General features: G+C 43.6%; 1 protein-coding gene across 2 annotated transcripts in view; it reads left to right on the top strand.

Moving 5' to 3' along the window:
• LOC137368893 (lysine-specific demethylase 3A-like) overlaps positions 1–20,833 on the top strand; it is an 83,865-nt gene that overhangs the window by 20,247 nt on the left and 42,785 nt on the right. For both annotated transcript variants that reach the window (XM_068029146.1, XM_068029156.1), the window contains exons 5-9: positions 1,080–1,204; positions 10,249–10,345; positions 14,998–15,551; positions 17,821–17,978; positions 19,461–20,209. In XM_068029146.1, coding sequence (XP_067885247.1) covers positions 1,080–1,204; positions 10,249–10,345; positions 14,998–15,551; positions 17,821–17,978; positions 19,461–20,209 — 1,683 coding nt within the window. The remainder of the gene's footprint in view (positions 1–1,079; positions 1,205–10,248; positions 10,346–14,997; positions 15,552–17,820; positions 17,979–19,460; positions 20,210–20,833) is intronic.

The following is a 20,833-nucleotide window of genomic DNA, read 5'->3' as shown; positions in this document are numbered from 1 at the left end:
GGGTTAAATTCCTGGGGCAATGCAGTTGGAAGATTACTTTAGAACTAAGATGGGCATCTGAAATAGTGTGCTAGAGTTAATAAAATATAGTTTAACATTCTACGGGTTGTTCACACCTTGCTGTTTTGACAACTTTCTTCATTTGAACTCGGTGAGGACCTTTGACAGTTTAGAGTCGTGGAATCTGTTCTTGGGTAGGCAATTTGATGACAGCCAGATAGGCTGACAGAAGAAAAGTCAGGAGACGACAGGGAGAAGGGGTTACATTCTGGGATGAATGCATTGGAGTTATTCTGTAAATCGAGTAAGGTAACATGAAGAAACTTGGGTTCATTGTTTTGTATTACGTTAAGTCAGGCTGCATTGATTAAAATTCATTTCACTGCAGCTGTTCTGTGTTTTCACGTGCTGTGAAATAAAATAGCTGCTTGATTCATTTCCAATTATGTATCTCCCAAGTGTTTGCTTCGTCAGCCTTTGCAGAGATTGAAGAAACATGCATGCAAAAGATGTGACTATCCAGATCAGATTAGAAGGGCAAGCTATTGTTACCTCCATGGGTTATGCTCGTGCACAAAGTGTGAATGAACTGCCACCATCTGCTTTTGGATGTGACTGATGCCACTGAGCTTGAGGAGGTGTCGACAGACCCAAATTTGTATCACACCATTTGCCGGGTTTTTTTTTTTTGCTTCCATAATTTGGTGTTCTCTGATTTTCATGATTCAAAGACTAAGACTACTGACCTTCCCACATCTTTTCTGCTTTTTACCCAGGCACACTGAGCTAAGCAAGGCGGGCAGTAGTTCCCCTGTCTGTAGCCTAGTATTTTGTGACTTCTACCATACTTGGTCTTAGCCTATTCAGATAACAATGGTGTAAAAATAATCTGGATCAGACAATCCAGACTTCTAACTTTCAAATAGAGAGAAGCTACATGGTTTTCAAAAGGTGGAAATGCAAACTTGATCTGATCTGTGGTGCTACAAAGTGGTACTCTGAACCTCAATGAATAATGAATAACGTAGACTGGAGGCTTTACAATGCTTACTTTCAACCTATGTTCCTCTGTTTATCAGGTACCAGCAACCTGGCTGGCTATAAAGTTAAGGTGTATGACTTGAAATCTTCTACTCATTGGTGTGCAGCCACAGTGACTCATCACAATTTAACAACGCGATTAGTGCAGATCAAAAGTGAACAGGTAAAGAATGTCTTTTGACGCCAACTGAAAATGTACTGTTCCAGTGTGCCACTTTTGTTCTACTGAACATGATGGATGGAATTTTAAATAAAAACAAACTGATTTGGGCTTTAACTCCTTGATTAATGATCAGCTTTAGTATCTGTTAAAAGTATGTTGCTCTCTGAGTAATACATTGGGTGTTCAATGTACTCTGCTTGCCAGAGTGGTAATTGTACCTAACAATTGGATGATTTTGTTTAGATTATTTTAATTTATAAACAGGTTTTTATTGGTGTGCGATTGTTAGTCTCCCCGTGGAGACCACCAACAAATGGGGAAAAAAAATGAATCTGCCAACTGACCCCAATTTAGGAAACAAAAACCAAATGGGCAAGAATTCACTTTTATAAATCTTACTTTAACACTCTAGCCAAAACCAACATAAATTAGACATGAGCTAAGTTTAACCACTATTGATGTGTGTGTATATATCTTAAAGGTTACAGGATAACTATCGGATGCACCAAGGATATCTCTCTCAACCTGTTTGACATTCCTTTCAGTAAAATGGCACCGAACAGTCCCAAAGTCCTTCAGGTCGTTGAGTGTTTCAAATAGATCTCCAAATCCCGTCCCCCAGGTTGCGAACGCCGGCTTCCACCGATGGCAGTTTCTCTGCAATCCGAACCCCACTGATATTGTCTCCACCAAAACTACGCACCCTTCTGGAACTTCTGTACTTTTGCTCACAGCAGTCCTGGTGGTGTAGCTTCACCGGTCTCACCTTGCATTACTCTTTAAGGCACCAAAAGCAACGGTAGCGACTTGTCCTCCGAGCAAGCTGCTCTGCCTGCAGTCAAAACAACTGCTTCAACCGGCTGTCTAGTAGTCTGTTTAGTCCAAGCAGCCTCTCTGGAAACACCAAATATCTGCTGCTTGATTCCTCACAGCAGACAAGAAAACAGGTTCCGAACTCTGGCTTGTCCACCCATAAGGCCTTTTACCATTGGACAAATCTATTCTTAATCCACTTGTTAATTTACATCTCTTAGCAGAAGCATTCTACTGTTCAACATGGCTGTCTCTCTCTCAGTCAAAATGACTATTCCAGCTGCTGCTTTTTGCAGTCTCTTGAAACAGCAACTCTCCTAGCTTTGCAGCTGGCTTCTTGTGAAAATGAAACTTAACCTTCAGCACATGATTCTGGCTTAAAAATTAACTGCTGGTTTGTCCTCGGTGACAGGACTGTTTGCTTGTCTAACCTGGGTTTACCTTTCTAGTGAAAGGGTTAATATCTGGGACAGTGTAACACCTCCCCCCTGTGATGTAAGAGATCACGAGAGAGACTTGAGAAGAAGCAGCATGGCATCAGAGGAGCCAATCATACTTGAAAGAAGCTGTATAGAATTCTTGGTATGTAATGAACTAGTTATTGTTAAAATCTACCAAAGACCCAGTAATCTCTCCCAGCTAGACTAACCAAACATACAGTATGGTGAACAGTGATGGATCTTGCCATACAATACCCAGAAAAGTTGGGAAATAAAAACAAGATTGGAAAGGCTGACCTGAGAAAAGCCAAAAGTCGAGGACTACAGAACTCAAGAATAGGCTGTGAAGAGTTCTAGAGCTGCTCCATGGGCGAAGAAGAGGCACAGACAGTCAGAGTGTCTGCTCACAGGCATTCAGGCTGCACCACAGGGGCATGGTGGTCCATAAGGAAAGAATCCCGGTCCAGTGATCGCAGGCTTTGAGTCAGAGAACCGAGCAACGGTCGGGGATCTGGTGAGCAACCCTTTAAAGAGGATGGAAATTTGTTTCTAACAGCGCACAAGGCAAGAAGCATTGGGAAAACCAAATCCCTAGTAAGGGCGGATCCCAGGTTGGCACCATTACATGTGCACATGAGGCAGAAAAGAAAAAAAAAAAAGTGGTTGTCAATACCCGGTACTCCAGGGGAAGGGAGTGAAGAAATTATTCAAAAAACGCTAAATTCCAGGTCTAGCAGAGAGATTTCTCCGGGAGAGACACTGACTGCAGTGGAGTCAGAGCAAGGCTGAAGCACAGGAAAATGTCTAATACTGGAAGGAAAAATTTTAAATCAGAAAATAAACTACCTGGGAAGCGTAGAAAAGCAATGGGTCTTAACTTTATGCTATCAGAGAGGTTTGGACACAATCAAACTCAAGCTGGTCACTTTAGAGAAAAAGATTTTTTGAGGTACAGAATGTCTTCAAAATTAGACAAGAAGTCTGAAGCAGAACAAGTCAACGCATTGCTGTTGCTCCTTTGGAATAAAGTAGATATTGCAAGACGAGGCATTAATGAGACATCAGATAAATGTGAAGTCTTAAAAGCCTTTAATTATTTCACCTTAAGGAGTAACAAGATTCGAGAGAGAGCCAAATTCAGCAGAAGGCTCCAAAAAAACTAGGTGAACCAGTAGATGCTTTTTTAAATCTTCACAGGCTAGGGAAGGATGCGAATATGGAGACCTAAAATCAAAATTAATACAAGACTACATTGTAGTAAGTATTGCTGATGAATCCCTATCAGAGTTATTGCAGTTTAAGGAAGACCTCGCCCTAGACAAAGCAAATATAGCTGGTGAGACAAGCAGAGGTGCGTAAGCAGAACTGAGCAATCCTGAGAGGTGAAAAACACTTGGTTCAGGAAACCAGCAATGACCATACAGTTCCTTAAGCACAGGACAATGAAAGAAAGGTACACTTGGGAAAGTGCAAGGCACCATGAAACCCTGCCAGCGCTGTGACGCCAGAATGATTCACAGGCGTGAACAGTGTCCTGCAAACAAAGCAGAATGCTTTCACTGCAAGACAATTGGCCATTTTGGGAAGATGTACCAAAGTATAACCTCTGCTTTTGCAGGTTTTAAAGGAAAAGCCTTCACGCATAGAGCTATTAATGAAGAATATCAGAAGAAAAATCACAAAACTTCTTTGGTGATTTCAGCAACTCTAATAGTGCATTCTGGATCTTTTATCACTCTGTTTGGAAGATTTTGTTTTCATCGTTTAATCCATTCGGTAAAACATCAGCACTGGACATATTCCAAAGGACTTGCGTTGAACATTCTACAGAGCCTTAAAGGAGTATTATGCCATACGGATGACATCTTAGTTCATGGTGAATCTGTTGAACATGACTGGAGGGTTAGAGTGGTGTTGACAAAATGCCTGCCCATTCTAGCACAAGTAACTGAATCCTTTAAACAACTATTGAGGAAAACTCAAGTATGGTGTCGGAATGCATATCAGGCGCAGGTATTTCAAAGGGTCAATGAAATGCTAATTTCAGCAGAGATATTAGTGCATTACAACCCCTGACTGCAATTGCAGCAGATGCCTCGCCTACAGTGTTGGGGCAGTCCTTTTTCAAGGATAGCTAGATGGATGTTGTAGACCAGTTTATTATGCGTCTCGAGCATTGCCTGAGACTGAGATGAGATTTGCCTTCATAGAGAAAGCTCTTGCAGTTGCTTGGGCTTGCAAAAAATTCTCATTATAATAATAGGCTTAAAGGTTGTTATAGAGACAGACCACAAACCTCTAGTTTTCTTATTGATGAAAAGGAACTCGTGAGAATGCCTCAGAATTCAGAAATTCCAGTTGAGGCTAATGAAATTCACAGATGAAACGGTATATGTACAGGGCAGGCTGCAAACGACAGCAGGTGCATTGGCCAGAGCTACTGTTGACGGTCCTACACAACAAGATGTTAACTTATTAATGAGATTGATTGATTCATATTCTCAGTTCACTGCATCACAATAGCTGGCAAGCTCAAAAAAGCTCCAAGAAATTCGTCATGCGCAGCTGCAAGATGAGGAATGCATCCGTATCCGCCAATATTGCACGCAAGGTACAGTGATGAAAATCTTTGAGTACAGAAAGCATTTTACTATAGTGGATGATTCGCTGGTCTATGACGCAAGACTGGTGATTTCGGTGTCACTCCAGGTAGACATCTTTGCAGGGGAAATACACAAGGGCTAGATGGGCATCATGAAATGCAGAATACTGGCTCAGTCGTCCTTGTGGCCGGGAATGACGAGGTATAGAAGAAATGATTTCTAATTGCCAGGTATGTGCAGTGCACAGACCAGACCATAGGGAACCCCTTATCTTGACCTAATTTCCAGACCATGGGAATGTCTGGGGTTGGATCTATTCATGTTTAATGGGAAAGCTCCTAAACTGTAGATCTAATCCATTGCTATGTGGATTAGCACCATCAGAGCTGTTGCTGGGAAGGAAGCTCAAAACACAATTTCCCATCCTACCCAAAAAGTAACTTCTAGGGCTAGAAGTCCAGGATTATCAGTTAAAGCAGAGAAATGTCTTATCGAAAACAACAAGCTTGTAACTATAACAGGAGACATGGTACCAGGAACCAGACTGGCCAAGAGGGCGTGGGAAAATGGCGCACTGACACTGAACACAAAAGTCCGAGTGTTTCAAGCCTGTGTCCTCAGTACCTTGCTCTACGGCAGCGAGGCCTGGACAACATATGTCAGCCAAGAGCGACGTCTCAACTCATTCCATCTGCGCTGCCTGCAGAGAATCCTTGGCATCAGGTGGCAGAACCGTATCTGCAACACAGAAGTCCTCGAGGCAGCCAACATCCCCAGCATATACACCCTACTGAGCCAGCGGCACTTGAAATGGCTTGGCCATGTGAGCCGCATGGAAGATGACAGGATCCCCAAGGACGCATTGTACAGCGAACCCGTCACTGGTATCAGACCCACTGGCTGTCAATGTCTCCGTTTTAAAGACGTCTGCAAATGCGACATGAAGTCCTGTGACATTGACCACAAGTCGTGGGAGTCAGTTGCCAGTGATCGCCAAAGCTGGCGGACAGCCAGAAAGGAGGGGCGAGTTGAAGAGACTTGGCAGTTGGCAGGGAAAAAGACAGAAGCGCAAGGAGAGAGCCAACTGTGTAACAGCCCCGACAACCAATTTTATCTGCAGTGCCTGTGGAAGAGTCTGTCACTCTAGAATTGGCCTTTATAGCCACTCCAAATGCTGCTCCACAAACCACTGACCACCTCCAGACGCTTACCCATTGTCTCTCGAGACAAGGAGGCCAAAGAAAGAAAGAAGGTACCAGGAACCTACCCAGGTTGATGGAAGGAGAAAAGGTCTGGGTACAAGACCAAGGCAGAGAAGGAGTAATCGTCCAGAGAGATGAGAATCAACATATTTCAGAAGGTAATATAAGTATTAACAGGAGCAGTTTTATTTCTATTCGTCAAAGACCTCAATCAATCATATATTTGGATGAACCAGATGTTGAACCAGAAATTCAGAAAGCACTGAATACAACAAACCTCAGTGATGGCCATCCAAGTCCAGAAACCAGAGTTCAGAGAAAGACTACTGATCTTCCTGATCGTGGTGTTGTCAGACTGTGAAGAGTTGTGAAGCCTCCTGACAGATTGAATCAGTGATGTCAAACACTTGGGGGAGATGGGGTAGTATGTATAAAATAAATATATGGAAAAAAAAACTTGGGAGACAAATAAGGGTTTAAGGGTTTGAAAGGGTTAATGTCTGGGACAGTGTGAATAACCCCTCCCCCCCCCCCCCCCCCAAAATTGATGTCTCCCTCATGTGATCTTACGAGAAGAGGCAGCATAGCATCAGAGGAGTCGGTCACACTTGAAAAAAGCTGCATATAGTTCTTAGTATGTAATAAACTAGTTCCTGTTAAAACGTACCGAAGACACTCTAATCTCTCCTAGCTAGACTAACCAAACATAAAAAAATAGGAGGAGGAGTAGGCCATTTGGCCCTTCAAGCCTGCTCAGCCACTCATTATGATCATGGCTGATTATCCAACTCAGTAACCTGTTCCTGCTTTCGCCCCATACCCTTTGATCCCTTTAGACCCAAGAGCTATATCTAACTCCTTCTTGAAAATATACAATGTTTTGGCCTCAACTGCTTTCTGTGGTAGCGAATTCCACAGGCTCACCACTCTCTGGGTGAAGAAATTTCTCCTCATCTCAGTCCTGAAAGGTTTACCCTGTATCCTTCGACTATGACCTCTGGTTCTGGACTCCCCCACCATTGGGAACATCCTTCCTGCATCTACCCTGTCAAGTCCTCTTAGAATTTTATAGGTTTCTATGAGATTCCCCCTCACTCTTTTGAACTCCAGCGAATATGATCCTAACCGACTCAATCTCTACTCATCAGTCAGTCCCGCCATCCCAGGAATCAGTCTGGTAAACCTTCACTGCACTCCCTCTATTGAAAGAACATCCTTCCTCAGATAAAGAGACCAAAACTACACACACTATTCCAGGTGTGGCCTCACCAAGGCTCTGTATAATTGCAGTAAGATATCCCTGGCTCCTGTACTCGATTCCTTTCGCCATGAAGGCCGTCATACCATTTGCCTTTTTTACCGCCTGTTGCACCTGCATGCTTACCTTCAGCGACTGGTGTATGAGAACACCCAGGTCTCGCTGCATATTCCCCTCTCTCAGTTTATAGCCGTTCAGATAATCTGCCTTCCTGTTTTTGCTACCAAAGTGAATAACCTCACATTTATCCACATTGTACTGCATCTGCCATGCATTACCCCACTCACTCAACTTGTCCAGATCACACTGAAGCCTCTCTGCATCCTCCTCACAACTCACCCTCCCACTCAGTTTTGTGTCATCTGCAAATTTGGAGATATTGCATTTAGTTCCCTCATCGAAATCGTTAATGTATATTGTGAATAGCTGGGGTCCGAGCACCGATCCCTGCAGTACCCCCACTATTCATTGCCTGCCATTCAGAAAAAGACCCATTTTTCCCTACTCTTTTTGTTTCCTGTCTGCCAACCAATTTTCTGTCCATCACAATGCACTACCCCCAATCCCATGCGCTTTAATTTTATACGCTAATCTCTTATGTGGGACTCTGTCGAAAGCCTTCTGAAAGTCCAAATAAACTACATCCACTGGCTCCCCCTCATCAACTCTACTAGTTACGTCCTCGAAGAATTCTAGTCGATTTGTCCAGCATGATTTCCCTTTCGTAAATCCATGCTGACTCTGCCCGATTATACCACTGCTGTCCAAGTGCTCTGCTCTAAAATCTTTGATAATGGACTCTGGAATTTTCCCCATTACTGACATCAGGCTGACTGGTCTATAATTCCCTGCTTTCTCTTTACCTCCCTTTTTAAATAGTGGGGTTACATTAGCTACCCTCCAATCTGTAGGAACTGTTCCAGAGTCTATAGAATCTTGAAAGATGACCACCAATGCATCCACTATTTCTAGGGCCACTTCCTTAAGTACTCTGGGATGTAGACCATCAGGCGCTGGGATTTATCAGCCTTCAATCCCATCAATTTCCCCAACACCATTTCTCTACTAATACTGATTTCTTTCAGTTCCTCTCTCTCACTAAGCCCTGTGTTCCCCAACATTTCTGGTATGATATTTGTGTCCTCCTTTGTGAAGACAGAACCAAAGTATGCATTTAGTTGGTCAGCCATTTCTTTATTCCCCATAATAAATTCTCCTGTTTCTGACTGTAAGGTTTGTCTTCACCAATCTTTTTCTCTTCACATACCTATAGAAACTTTTACAGTCAGTTTTTATGTTCCCTGCAAGCTTGCTGTTGTACTCAAACATACAACAGCTTTCAGTTTCAATTTCAAATTGGGGACTGTCTCAAAAAATCAAACACAAGCTGTATAGCACTCAGAGTACACATGAATGCTCCATCACAGTGATAAAAAATTGAGCCAATGGAAAAACCTTGAGTTGCAAAAGTTAGTCATAGAGTCGAGCAGCATAGAAATAGGCCCTTCGGCCCATCGCATCCATGCCGACCATAATGCCTGTCTATACTAATCCCGCCTGCCTGCATTAATTCCATATTCCTCTATGCCTTGCTCATTCAAGTACCTGTCCAGATGCCTCTTAAATGTCGCTGCTGTTCCTGCCTCCACCACCTCAGGTAGCTCATTCCAGATACCCACTATTCTTTGTGTGAAAAATTTACCCCTTTGATCCCCCTTTAAACCTCCTCCCTCTCACCTTAAATCTATGCCCTCTAGTTTTAGTCACCCCTACCATGGGAAACAGACTCTGGCTATCTACCCTATCTATGCCTCTCATAATTTTATATACCTCTATCATGTCCCCTCTCAGCCTCCTTCACTCCAGGGAAAACAGACCCAGCCTATCCAATCTCTCTTTATAACTCAAGCCCTCCAAACCAGGCAACACTCTTGTGAATCTTTTCTGCACCCTCTCTAGCTTAATCACATCTTTCCTGTAGTGCGGCGACCAGAACTGCACACAGTACTCCAAATGCGGCCTAACCAACGTTATGTACAACTGTAACTTGATGTCCCAACTCTTGTACTCAATGCCTCGGCTGATGAAGGCAAGCATGCCATATGCCTTCTTCACCACCCTGTCTACCTGTGTTGCCAATTTCAGGGAGCTATGTACTTGCATGCCAAGGTCTCTCTGTTCAAGAACACTCCCCAGGGCCCTGCCATTCACTGTATATGTCCTGCCCTGGTTTAACTTTCCAAAATGCATCACTTCACACTTGTCTGCGTTAAATTCCATTTGCCAATCCGTTGCCCACTTTCCCAGTTGATCTATATCCTGTTGTAACCTCAGACAACCTTCGTCACTGTCCACTAAACCACCAATTTTGGTGTCATCTGCAAACTTACTAATCATGCCCCTTACATTACTAATCATGCCCCTTTGTATTCATAGGCTAAACTCAGTGGTTGCATATGCTTTGTCTTGAAGTTAACATCTCTAATTGTATTGCTTCATGAACCAGGTTTCCCCTTTTGTGTCTGAATTTGTGCAACTTACCTGTGGTTGGTTGTTTTTTTTTTTTTTGAACAGTGTTGGCTTTGAGCCCCTGACCTCCAATTTAAGATGCTGAATTTAAAGTCTCTTCACTATTTATTGTTCTTTCACTGGACAGTGCACTTCATGAGAATTCTTGAGCTTGCTCTGGATGATTTAAGCAGCTTGTTTTTTTTTTCAACTGTTGCAGTTTCCAGAGAAACAAATCGTTGACCCTTCTCTGATTCACATGGCTTTCCTTTATGATGAAGATATTGAGGGACTAACCAATGATGAAACTGAAGTTGGTGAGTGTCACTTCTGTTTCGTTTTGTTTTTGTTATTAACTGATCTCTTGAAGTAGGCATGAATTAGTTGGGGTATGGACACCGTTGTGCTGATTAGTTGCTAACCTGGCTAACCACTTGTAGGCCACTGCTGAGAGATTCTCTGGAGAAAGCAGTCTGAGCAGGTCCAACTGTGTTGATCACTATTAAGATACAAACTTAAGAAATAGGAGCAGGAGTAGGCCATACAGTCTCTCAAGCCTGTTCCACCATTCAGTAAGATTGGCTGATCTGATTATGGCCTTAACTCCACTTTCCTGCATGCTCCCCCATAACCCTTGACTCCCTTATCAATCAAAAGTCTGTCTAACTCAACCTTGAATATATTCAATGACCCAGCCTCCACTGCTCGCTGAAGAAGAAAATTCCAAACACTTTATGACCCTCGGAGAAGAAATCCTTATCTTCGTCTTAAATGTGAGACCCCTTAATTTGAAACTGTGCCCTCTAGTTCTAGATTCCGCCACGAGGGAAAGAAACCTCTCAGCATCTACCCGTCAAGCCCCATCAGAATCTTATACGTTTCAATAAGATCCCCTCTCAATCTTCTAAACTCCGATGAGTGTAGGTCCAACGTGCTCAACCTTTCCCCATAAGACAAACCCCTCATCGCAGGAATCAGCCGAGTGAACCTTCTCTGAAATTCCAATCGTGGGCTTCAACACTTTTCCGCCTGCTCCCCATATCCCTTGATTCACTGAGACACCAAATGTCTGTCTATCTCAGCCTTAAATATATTGAATGATGGTGTATCCACAGCCCTCTGGGGTAGAGAATTCCAAAGATTCACGACTCTTTATCAGTTCTAAATGATCAGCCGCTTATCCTGAAACTGTGCCCCCTTTATTCTAGATTCCCCAGCCAGAGGAAACAATGTCTCAGTATCTAGTCTGTCAAGCTCTTCATCTTGAATGTTTCAATGAGATAACATCTCGTTCTTCTAAACACCAGAGACTATAGACCCAATTTACTCTGCCCCTCGTTGTAGGACAACCCTCTCATCCCAAAGACCAATCTAATGAACCTATGCTGTACTGCCTCTAATGAAAATATATTCTTCCTTTAAATATGGAGACCAAAATGTACTCACTGTGGTCAGGTGTGCTCTCACCAAAGCCCTGTACAATTGTAGCAAGGCACTTTGTTATTCTAGTACTCCAATCCCCTTGCAATAAAGGCCAACGTGCCATTTGCTTTCCTAATTGCTTGCTGTGCCTGCTTGCTAACTGTGTTCCTTGTGCATGTACACCCAAGTCTCTCTGAAACATCATTTACAAATTTTACACCTTTTAAAAAAAAAAATTCTTTTCTATTTTCATGATCGAAGTGAATAACCATGCTTCCTCACATACTCCATCTGTCATCTTGTTGCCCACTCACTTAGCCTGTCTCTATCTCTTTGCAGTCTCTTTGTATCCTCCTTGCAGCTTGTATTTCCACCTAGCTTTGTATCGTCAGCAAACTTAGATATATTACTCTCTCTCTCTCGCGCTCTCTCTCTCTCTCGCTCTCCCTCTGTCAGTAATATAGATTGTAAATAGCCGATACTCCAGCACTGATCCTTGTGGCACTCTACTGGTTACAGCTTGCCAATTTGAAAATGCCCCATTTATCCCTACTTTCTGGTTCCTGTCTGTCCATGCTAGTATGTCACCCCCAACTCCATGAGCCCTTGTGTTTAACCTTTTATGTGGCACCTTACTGAATGCCTTTTGGAAGTCCGGGTATACTACACCTACTGGGTTCCCCTTTTTCTACCCTACTAGTTACATCCTCAAAAAAAACTGTTAATAAATTTGTCAAACAGGATTTCCCTTTTGTAAAACTATGTTGACTTATTCTAATCATACTGTGCCTTTCTAAGTACATTGTTAAGATTTCCTTAATAATAGATTCCAGCACTTTCCTGATGACTGATGTCAGGCTAACTGGCCTGTATTTTCCTGTTTTCTCTCGCTTTTTTCTTGAATAGTGGTGTTAGATTTACTAATTTCCAATCTTCTGGGACTGTTGCAGAATCTAGGGAATTTTGGAAAATTATAGCCAGTGCTCCTGTAACCATCTCTTTTTGTACCCTAGGATGTAGGCCATCAGGTCCTGGGGATTTGTCAGATTTTAGTCCCTTGAGCTTCTCCAATACTTTTTCTCTGATATTAATTACCTTAATTTCCACACGCTTATTAGCCCTTTAGTTAGCCGCTATTTTTGGTAAGTAACTTGTGTTTTCTACTGTGAAGACAAACAAAATAATTGTTCAGTGTCTCTGCCATTTCCTCATTCCCCATGATAATTACATCTGTCTCTGCTTCTAAGGAACCAGGGTTTTACTTTGAGCTACTCCCTTTTTATATACTTCTAAAAGCTCTTGCAGTCTGTTTTTATATTCCATACAAACTAGGAGCAGGAGTAGCCACTCGGCCCCTCGAACCTTCTCCACCATTCAGTAAGATCGTGGTTGATCTGATTGTAACCTCAACTCCACATTCCCGCCTACCCCGATAACCTTTCACCCCCTTGCTTATCAAGAATCTATCTACCTCTGCCTTAAAAATATTTAAAGACTCCTCTTCCTCAAAAGGCGGTGGAAGAAAATTCCAAAGTCTCTCAATCCTCAGAGAAAAAATTTCTCCTCATCTCTGTCTTAAATGGGCGACCCCTTATTTTTAAACAGTGACCCCCCTAGTTCTAGATTCTCCCATAAGAGGAAACATCCTTTCCACATCCACCCATGTCAAGACCCCTCAGAATCGTTTAGAGTAAGAAACATAATCAACTCCAGCAGATACAAGCCTTTCCTGTGCACCCTTTCCTCATAAGACAACCCGCCCATTCCAGGTATTGGTAAACCTTCTCTGAACTGCTTCCAATGCATTTACATCCTTCCTTAAATAAGGAGGCCAGTACACAGTACTCCAGATGTGGTCTCACCAATGTCCTGTATAGCTGAAGCATAACCTCCCTACTTTTGTGTTCCATTTCTCTCGCAATAACATGCTATGTGCTTTCCTAATTAATTACTGTCCCTGCATACTAACCTTGTGCAATTCATGCACTAGGACACCCAAATCCCTCTGCATCTCAGAGCTCTGCAATCTCTCACCATTTAGATAATATGCTTTTTTATTCTTGCTGCCAAAATGGACAATTCCACATTTTCCCACATTATATTCCATCTGCCAGATCTTTGCCCACTCACTTAACCTATCTATATCCCTTTGTAGCCTCCGTATGTCCTCTTCACAACTGACTTTCCCACCTATCTTTGTGTCATCTGCAAACTTAGCAACTATACCTTCAGTCCCTTCATCCAAGTAATTTATATAAATTGTAAAAATAAGTTGAGGCCCCAGCACTGATCCCTGTGGCACACCACTCGCTACATCTTGCCAACCAGAAAATGACCCATTTATGCCTACTCTCTGTTTCCTGTTAGCTAGCCAATCTTCGGTCCATGCCAATATGTTACCCACTACACAATGAGCTTTTATTTTCCACAATAACCTTTGTGGCACCTTATCAAATGCTTTCTGGAAATCTAATTCAGTACATCTCCTTTATCCACAGCACATGTAACTCCCTCAAAGAACTCTAATAAATTGGTTAAACGTGATTTCCTCCTCACAAAACCATGTTGACTCTGCCTGATTACCTTGAATTTTTCTAAATGCCCTGCTATAACGTCTTTAATAATAGCTTCCAACATTTTCCTGATGACCGATGTTAAGCTAACTGGCCTGTATTTTCCTGCTTTCTGTCTACCTTTTTGAATAAAGGAGTTACATTGGCTATTTTCTAATCTAATGGAACCTTCCCCAAATCTAGGGAATTTTGGAAAATCAAAACCAACACGTCAACTATCTCACTAGCCACTTCTTTTTAAGACCCGAGGATGAAGTCCATCAGGACCCAGAGACTTGTCAGCCCATAGCTCCAACAATTTGTTCAGTACTATTGAACTTAAGTTGCACCGGCTCCCATGGTGGAATTTGAACTTGTGCCTCCAGAGCATTAGTCTGGACCTGGATTACTAGTCTTGTAAGATTACCACAACAGTACCATTCCCAACATATCAGTTCTTTGATCCTGTGAAGTGCCGTGGGACGTTTTACTACAATAAAGGCTCTATTATAAATCCAAATTGTTGTTTAAAAGTGGGTTCTTGCCTGAAGTGGGAGTGGCTGGGGTGTGAGAGCACACTGCTCGGGACCCTACCCCAGATGAGAGCAGCCACCATTGGTTGGTAAGTAACCATATTTTCAGGTCACTAGTTTTACACCTAGAGGTTAAAATTGGACCCGGGGAGTCAAAACCAAGTTCAGTTATCAGGGAAAGCTATATATGAAATTGGGAATTAATTGGAGCAGGATGTGTGTCTTCATTTTAAGGTCTTCCATTGTGCCATTACCTTTCACAACCACATCTATAATAGAAACAGCTGATGTAAACTTGCTGGGGAAGTCGGCAGGAAGCTAGTTTGTGACTTTAAACAAAATCTTAATTGATGGGACATGGTCACTGAAAAATTTACACTGTTGCATTGTACTGCAGCAATGCAGGTATATTGGTACATAATAGATTACAAGTCTAGCTAACTTCATCTATGTTAAATGCAGATAAATCCACAAAAGCACACTGTACAAAAAGAAAGTCTACTGATGGACAAGATGACAATGGAGTAAAAAGAGCAAAATGCGTTAAGTTGGCCGAGAGCAGGTGCTGCAGGAAAGATCACAACCCTGAAGCTACGGAGGGATGTGAGGCCCAATGCAGTAATGAGCAATCTCCTCTCTCTGAACCAGGAAAAGTAACAACAGGACAGCATACTGTGAAAATGCAGGACTTCCTCGAATCTAGAACCTACCATCTAAACAGACTACTTGTAAAGGAAGGTACTGAAAATGTGAAGATAGCTGATCCTCAAACACCAAAGCTTTTGTTTGGGTTCGATGGCAGTTGGAGCAGTTTTAATCTCTCTTTCTCAACTCGGGCGACTGATAATGGAAGAACGTTAGTGGTCGAAGACAAACACCAGCCCGGGACTAACCTCTTGAGACCCTATCGAGATGCTACTCCAGCACAGTGTGTAGAACCTGTTTCCTGCAGCCTTCAGAAACTTGAACATTCGTTGATTCAGTCCAATAAAGAAGCAGCTGCTTGCTCTTTTGAAGTAAGGCTTTTTTCACTTCCTGTTCTTTTAGTGGAATCTAATTCTCATAAGAATTTATTTCACATATTGGCAATTTACGTTGAGGCTGATCAAGGACAATGGAGAGCTGAAATGTATGCTGTTAAATGAATTGGGTAATGGGAATAGTGTACTGTGCACAGTTCTGGGCTCTATTGTATAGAGGCACTGGAAAAGATGTAAAACAAGATTCATAAGGATGATACTGGAACTGTGAGGCTGTGTCAATAGGCTGGGACTGTTTACTTGGAAAAAAAAAAGAAAGTGTGGTGAAGGGGAAACAAAACTAGGGCCATAAATATAAGATAGCCACCATTAAACCTATAGTGAATTCAGGAGAAACTTCTGTGGTAAGAATATGGAACTTGCTACGACAGAGTTTTTTGAAGCGAATGGCATAAATGCATTTAATGGGAAGCTAGATAAATACAACCGACAAATAATTTGAAAGATATGCTGATAGGGCTACAACAATTACTTGGATTATGTTAAAGGTGCTATATAACTGCAAGTGTCCCAAGGCACTTACTATAAAGCAAAATTTAGACACTGGGACACAAGGTGATATTCGAATAGATGGCTAAAAGCTTGGTCAAAGAGTTAGGTTTTAAGTAACATCTTAAAGGTGGAAAAAGAGGTTAAGAAGTTTAGGGAGGAAAGTTAAGAGCTTGGGGACTAAACAGGTAAAGCCATGGCCAGCAATGGTGGAGTGACTAAAATCAAGGATGCTTAAGAGGCCAGAATTAGATGAGTGCAGATATCTATTATAAGATAATTTCTCTACATTACTAGACTAATACCTGGAATGGGCAGAGGCTGTCTTATGAGGAAAGATTGGACAGGCTAGGCTTGTATCTGCTGGAATCTAGAAGAGTAAGAGGTGACTTGATTGAAACATATAAGATCCTGAGAGGTCTTGACGGGGTGGATGTGGAAAGGATGTTTCCCCTTGTGGGAGAATCTAGAACTAGGGGGTCACTGTTCAAAAATAAAGGGTCGCCCATTTAAGACGGAGATGAGAAATTATTTCTGAGGGTCGTGAGTCTTTGGAATTCTCTTCCTCAACAGGTGGTGGAAGCAGAGTCTTTGAATATTTTTAAGGCAGAGGTGGATAGACTCTTGATCAGCAAAGGGGTGGAAGGTTATCGGGTAGGTGGAAATGTGGAGTAATCAGTTCAGCCATGAACTTATTGAATGGTGGAGCGGGGTCGAGTGGCCTACTCCTGATCCTAATTCGTATGTATCTCGGAGGGTTGCAGAGCTGGGAGAGTTTAGAGATAGGGAAGGGTGAGGCCATGGAGGGATTTGAAACCAAGGATGAGAACTTTAAAATTGAGACGTTTCCTTGATCCAGGAGCCAGTGTAGGTCAGCAAGCACGGGGGGCATGGATGAACAGGACTTGGCGCAAGTAAGGGCATGGCCAGCAGAGTTATGCATGACCTCAAATTTACAAGGGGTAAAATGTGGGAGGCCAGACAGAATGAAGATGAAGAGGGCTAGGAGGAAGCTCGTGTGGAGCATAATCACTGGCATAGACTAGTTGGGCTGAATGGCCTATTTCTGTATTATACCTTCTCTCTAACTCATTTTCCTACATAAATAAAATAGAAGTGCACATGCTTGTTTAGACATCGCTTGTTGGGAGAACTGCTAAGCTGCCGTTTTCAACGCTGGCTGTGCTGTGGCCCCGCTGTCATTTCCAACCTGTAGTCTGACCCAGGCAGTGACAAGGCAGATGTGCTTTGAAATAGCACTTTGGTTCATCTTGGAAACTTCCACTTGGTGCTTCACGAGGACAGGTTAAGGTGCACTATCGGAACTGTGATAGCAGTTTGAAAGTTATGTGAGTGATGCCTATGTGCTTGTACCAGAATTGGTGCACCCCTTTCCTCCCTACCACCACCCCCCCAGCCTATCTCTGAAATTGACAAACATCGTCATGTACACAGTTAAGTTAGTAACATTTTATTCAGCAACACTGTTTCTGAGAATCAGCAGATTTGTGTTTTGCTGGTGGGAAATAACCGGAACAAATTTAGAATGGCCAGGTAGTGGCTAATGGGAGGAAAGAATCTTGCACATTTTTCAAGGGTTATGTATCATTTGATACATGACTTTATCTAATATCTGTAGGTGCTCTATAAATGGACACAGTTACTTGTGATGTCGAAGACTGAATCATCCAAAGGTTTTCTTTGTGTGGAGCTGTTGCCAGGTTAATGCTGACCCATTGCCTTGTTCCTGCTATAGGCTTCTAGAACGATCCGTGCAGCTCAGTTTGTTCACTCCACTTTGGGTGATGTGTTGCTGGGCAGTGCTGCTACGACTCCTGAGAGTAAAGACTTAAGACAGACGACCCCTCCACTGGCAAATTCCCCTCCAGCCATCACTGCGGTGGTGCCCCAAGGGTAAGAGTAATGCTCCGTGCTGTCTGTTAATGTAAATGCGGTTTTATAGTGATGCAAAAGTTGTTTAATTTGGGGAAGGTCCTTCTCAAATCAAATCGCAGTCTGATTCCTTCACAGCTGCAGTAGAATCCATTCTGAAGGAACGTTTTCTTAAATTAAAAGAACCGGGAAACTGGTTGCACTTCATTTTCAATTGTGCTACTCTTTTAAGATCAGTTTTTAATTGCTCACTTAATCTTGATGAAGGAGGGGAGACTTGCACGCAAGCACGGTATTTCCCCTCTCTAAGGAGCTGTGCAAAGCTAGTACTCTGGAAGTGCCGACTCTCCATCATTCCACATGGGAATTCATCTCCAGCTAGCAGCATTGATATATCACTATTTATTTTTAAACTTTTTCTTCTCTCTGTCTTTTTCTCTTTTTTTCTCTTTCTTTCTCTCTCTTTCTCGCTCTCCTCCTTTCTCTCGCTCTCCTCCTTTCTCTCGCTCTCCTCCTTTCTCTCGCTCTCCTCCTTTCTCTCGCTCTCCTCCTTTCTCTCGCTCTCCTCCTTTCTCTCGCTCTCCTCCTTTCTCTCGCTCTCCTCCTTTCTCTCGCTCTCCTCCTTTCTCTCGCTCTCCTCCTTTCTCTCGCTCTCCTCCTTTTTCCCCCCTCTCCTCCTTTTTCCCCCCTCTCCTCCTTTTTCCCCCCTCTCCTCCTTTTTCCCCCCTCTCCTCCTTTTTCCCCCCTCTCCTCCTTTTTCCCCCCTCTCCTCCTTTTTCCCCCCTCTCCTCCTTTTTCCCCCCCTCTCCTCCTTTTTCCCCCCCTCTCCTCCTTTTCCCCCCCTCTCCTCCTCCTTTTTCCCCCCCTCTCCTCCTTTTTCCCCCCCTCTCCTCCTCCTTTTTCCCCCCCCCTCTCCTCCTCCTTTTTCCCCCCCCCCTCCTCCTCCTTTTCCCCCCCCCTCTCCTCCTCCTTTTTCCCCCCCCTCTCCTCCTCCTTTTTCCCCCCCCTCTCCTCCTCCTTTTTCCCCCCCCTCTCCTCCTCCTTTTTCCCCCCCCCCTCTCCTCCTCCTTTTCCCCCCCCCCCTCTCCTCCTCCTTTTTTCCCCCCCCCCTCTCCTCCTCCTTTTTTCCCCCCCCCTCTCCTCCTCCTTTTTCCCCCCCCCCTCTCCTCCTCCTTTTTCCCCCCCCCCTCTCCTCCTCCTTTTTCCCCCCCCCCTCTCCTCCTCCTTTTTCCCCCCCCCCTCTCCTCCTCCTTTTTCTTCCCCCCCCCTCTCCTCCTCCCTTTTTCCCCCCCCCCCTCTCCTCCTCCCTTTTTCCCCCCCCCCCCTCTCCTCCTCCTTTTTCCCCCCCCCTCTCGCTCTCTCTCACTCTCGTGGAATTGAAATTGTGTGAAAAAGTGAAATATCATTTGAAGCCGCATTAATGCAATATTACTAAAGGGCACAGTCTTGTTTAATCAACCTAGCGTGTTGGAGGATATTTGATAGTCAGTTTTGCTTTTTTAGGTCTGTTGAAGAGCAGAGAATGGGAGAAGTGCTCAGTGAAAGGCAGTGTATTTCTGTAAGCAACAGCAGTGCTAACTCCATCTGTCCAGGATCCAATACATCAAAATTATTTTCAGAAGGTCAGCATAAACCCCTTTCAGAGGGAAGCTGTTTAGATGCTGGTAGTTTTAACAAGCGTGAGTCATGGCCAGGATTGTCCAGTAACTGCACCACCTGCCCTGTCATGTCTCCACAAGCAGAAGCACTATTTCAGACTTCGGAAAACGTACTGCCTGAAAGATGTGAGAAAGGGAAATCTCTTCAAGAGAATGTAGTGAGCGTTCGGACGACTGATCATTCAAACTGCGAGGTTTCACCTCCTGCTACAAATATTAGCGCGGGTGCAACAACTGGCATTCAGTCCCATTCATCACAAACATTTAATTCATCCAGTGGTTTTTCAGATGGTGCATGTAGTCAGCACCCTGCTACGTCTTTAGATCTCTCTGATCAGGTAGAGGCAAATAACACCAAGGCCTTACTGGCCAGTTCTCAACTATATATTGACGGAAATGAAAGTGATACAGAAAGTACGACGAGTGACTTGAGCTGCTCGTCGGGAGTGAGTTCCGAAATAGGATTCGAGCCCCTGACCCCAAAAAGCTTGAGAAGTTTGTCGTTCCGCAAGACCTGGTCTCGTAGTCCCAGACATAAAGGAGAAGGTGATGACCTGCTGGGAAATACTCTCTTCAAAGGAAGAAGAGGCAGAGGTGAGCAATTTATTTGGTCAAGTAAAATAAATTTTGGATCAATTGGAACAGAGGGGTGGCGCTGTGGTTGGGCGGCACAGTGGCGCAGTGGTTAGCACCGCAGCCTCACAGCTCCAGCGACCCAGGTTCAGTTCTGGGTACTGCCTGTGCGGCATTTGCAAGTTCTCCCTGTGACCGCGTGGGTTTCCGCCAGGTGCTCCGGTTTCCTCCCACAGCCAAAGACTTGCAGGTTGATAGGTAAATTGGGCATTGTAAATTGTCCCTAGTGTTGTAGGTAAGTGGTAGGAGAATTGAGGGAAGGTGGGGATGTAGTAGGGAATATAGGATTAATATAGGATTAGTATAAGTGGGTGGTTGTTGGTCGGCACAGACTCGATGGGCCGAAGGGCCTGTTTCAGTGCTGTATCTCTCTGACTCTGAGAGGTAGGCCATTTTATCCCTCAAGCCTGTTCTGCCATTCAGTGGGATCGTGGCTGATCCATGACCTAATTACATATACCTGCCTTTCCCATATCCCTTAATACATTTGGTTGACAAATCTATCAATCTCAGACTTAATTGCTGCTAAGTAAGTTGTTAATTTTACCATTTCTGGAAGAGAGTTCCAAAACTCTACCACCCTTT

This window comes from Heterodontus francisci, chromosome 1 (genome assembly GCF_036365525.1).
Source record: "Heterodontus francisci isolate sHetFra1 chromosome 1, sHetFra1.hap1, whole genome shotgun sequence".
NCBI classification, from domain to species: domain Eukaryota; kingdom Metazoa; phylum Chordata; class Chondrichthyes; order Heterodontiformes; family Heterodontidae; genus Heterodontus; species Heterodontus francisci.
The sequence above is the reverse complement of the archived record's forward strand: the minus strand, read 5'-3'. Positions and strand labels throughout refer to the sequence as shown.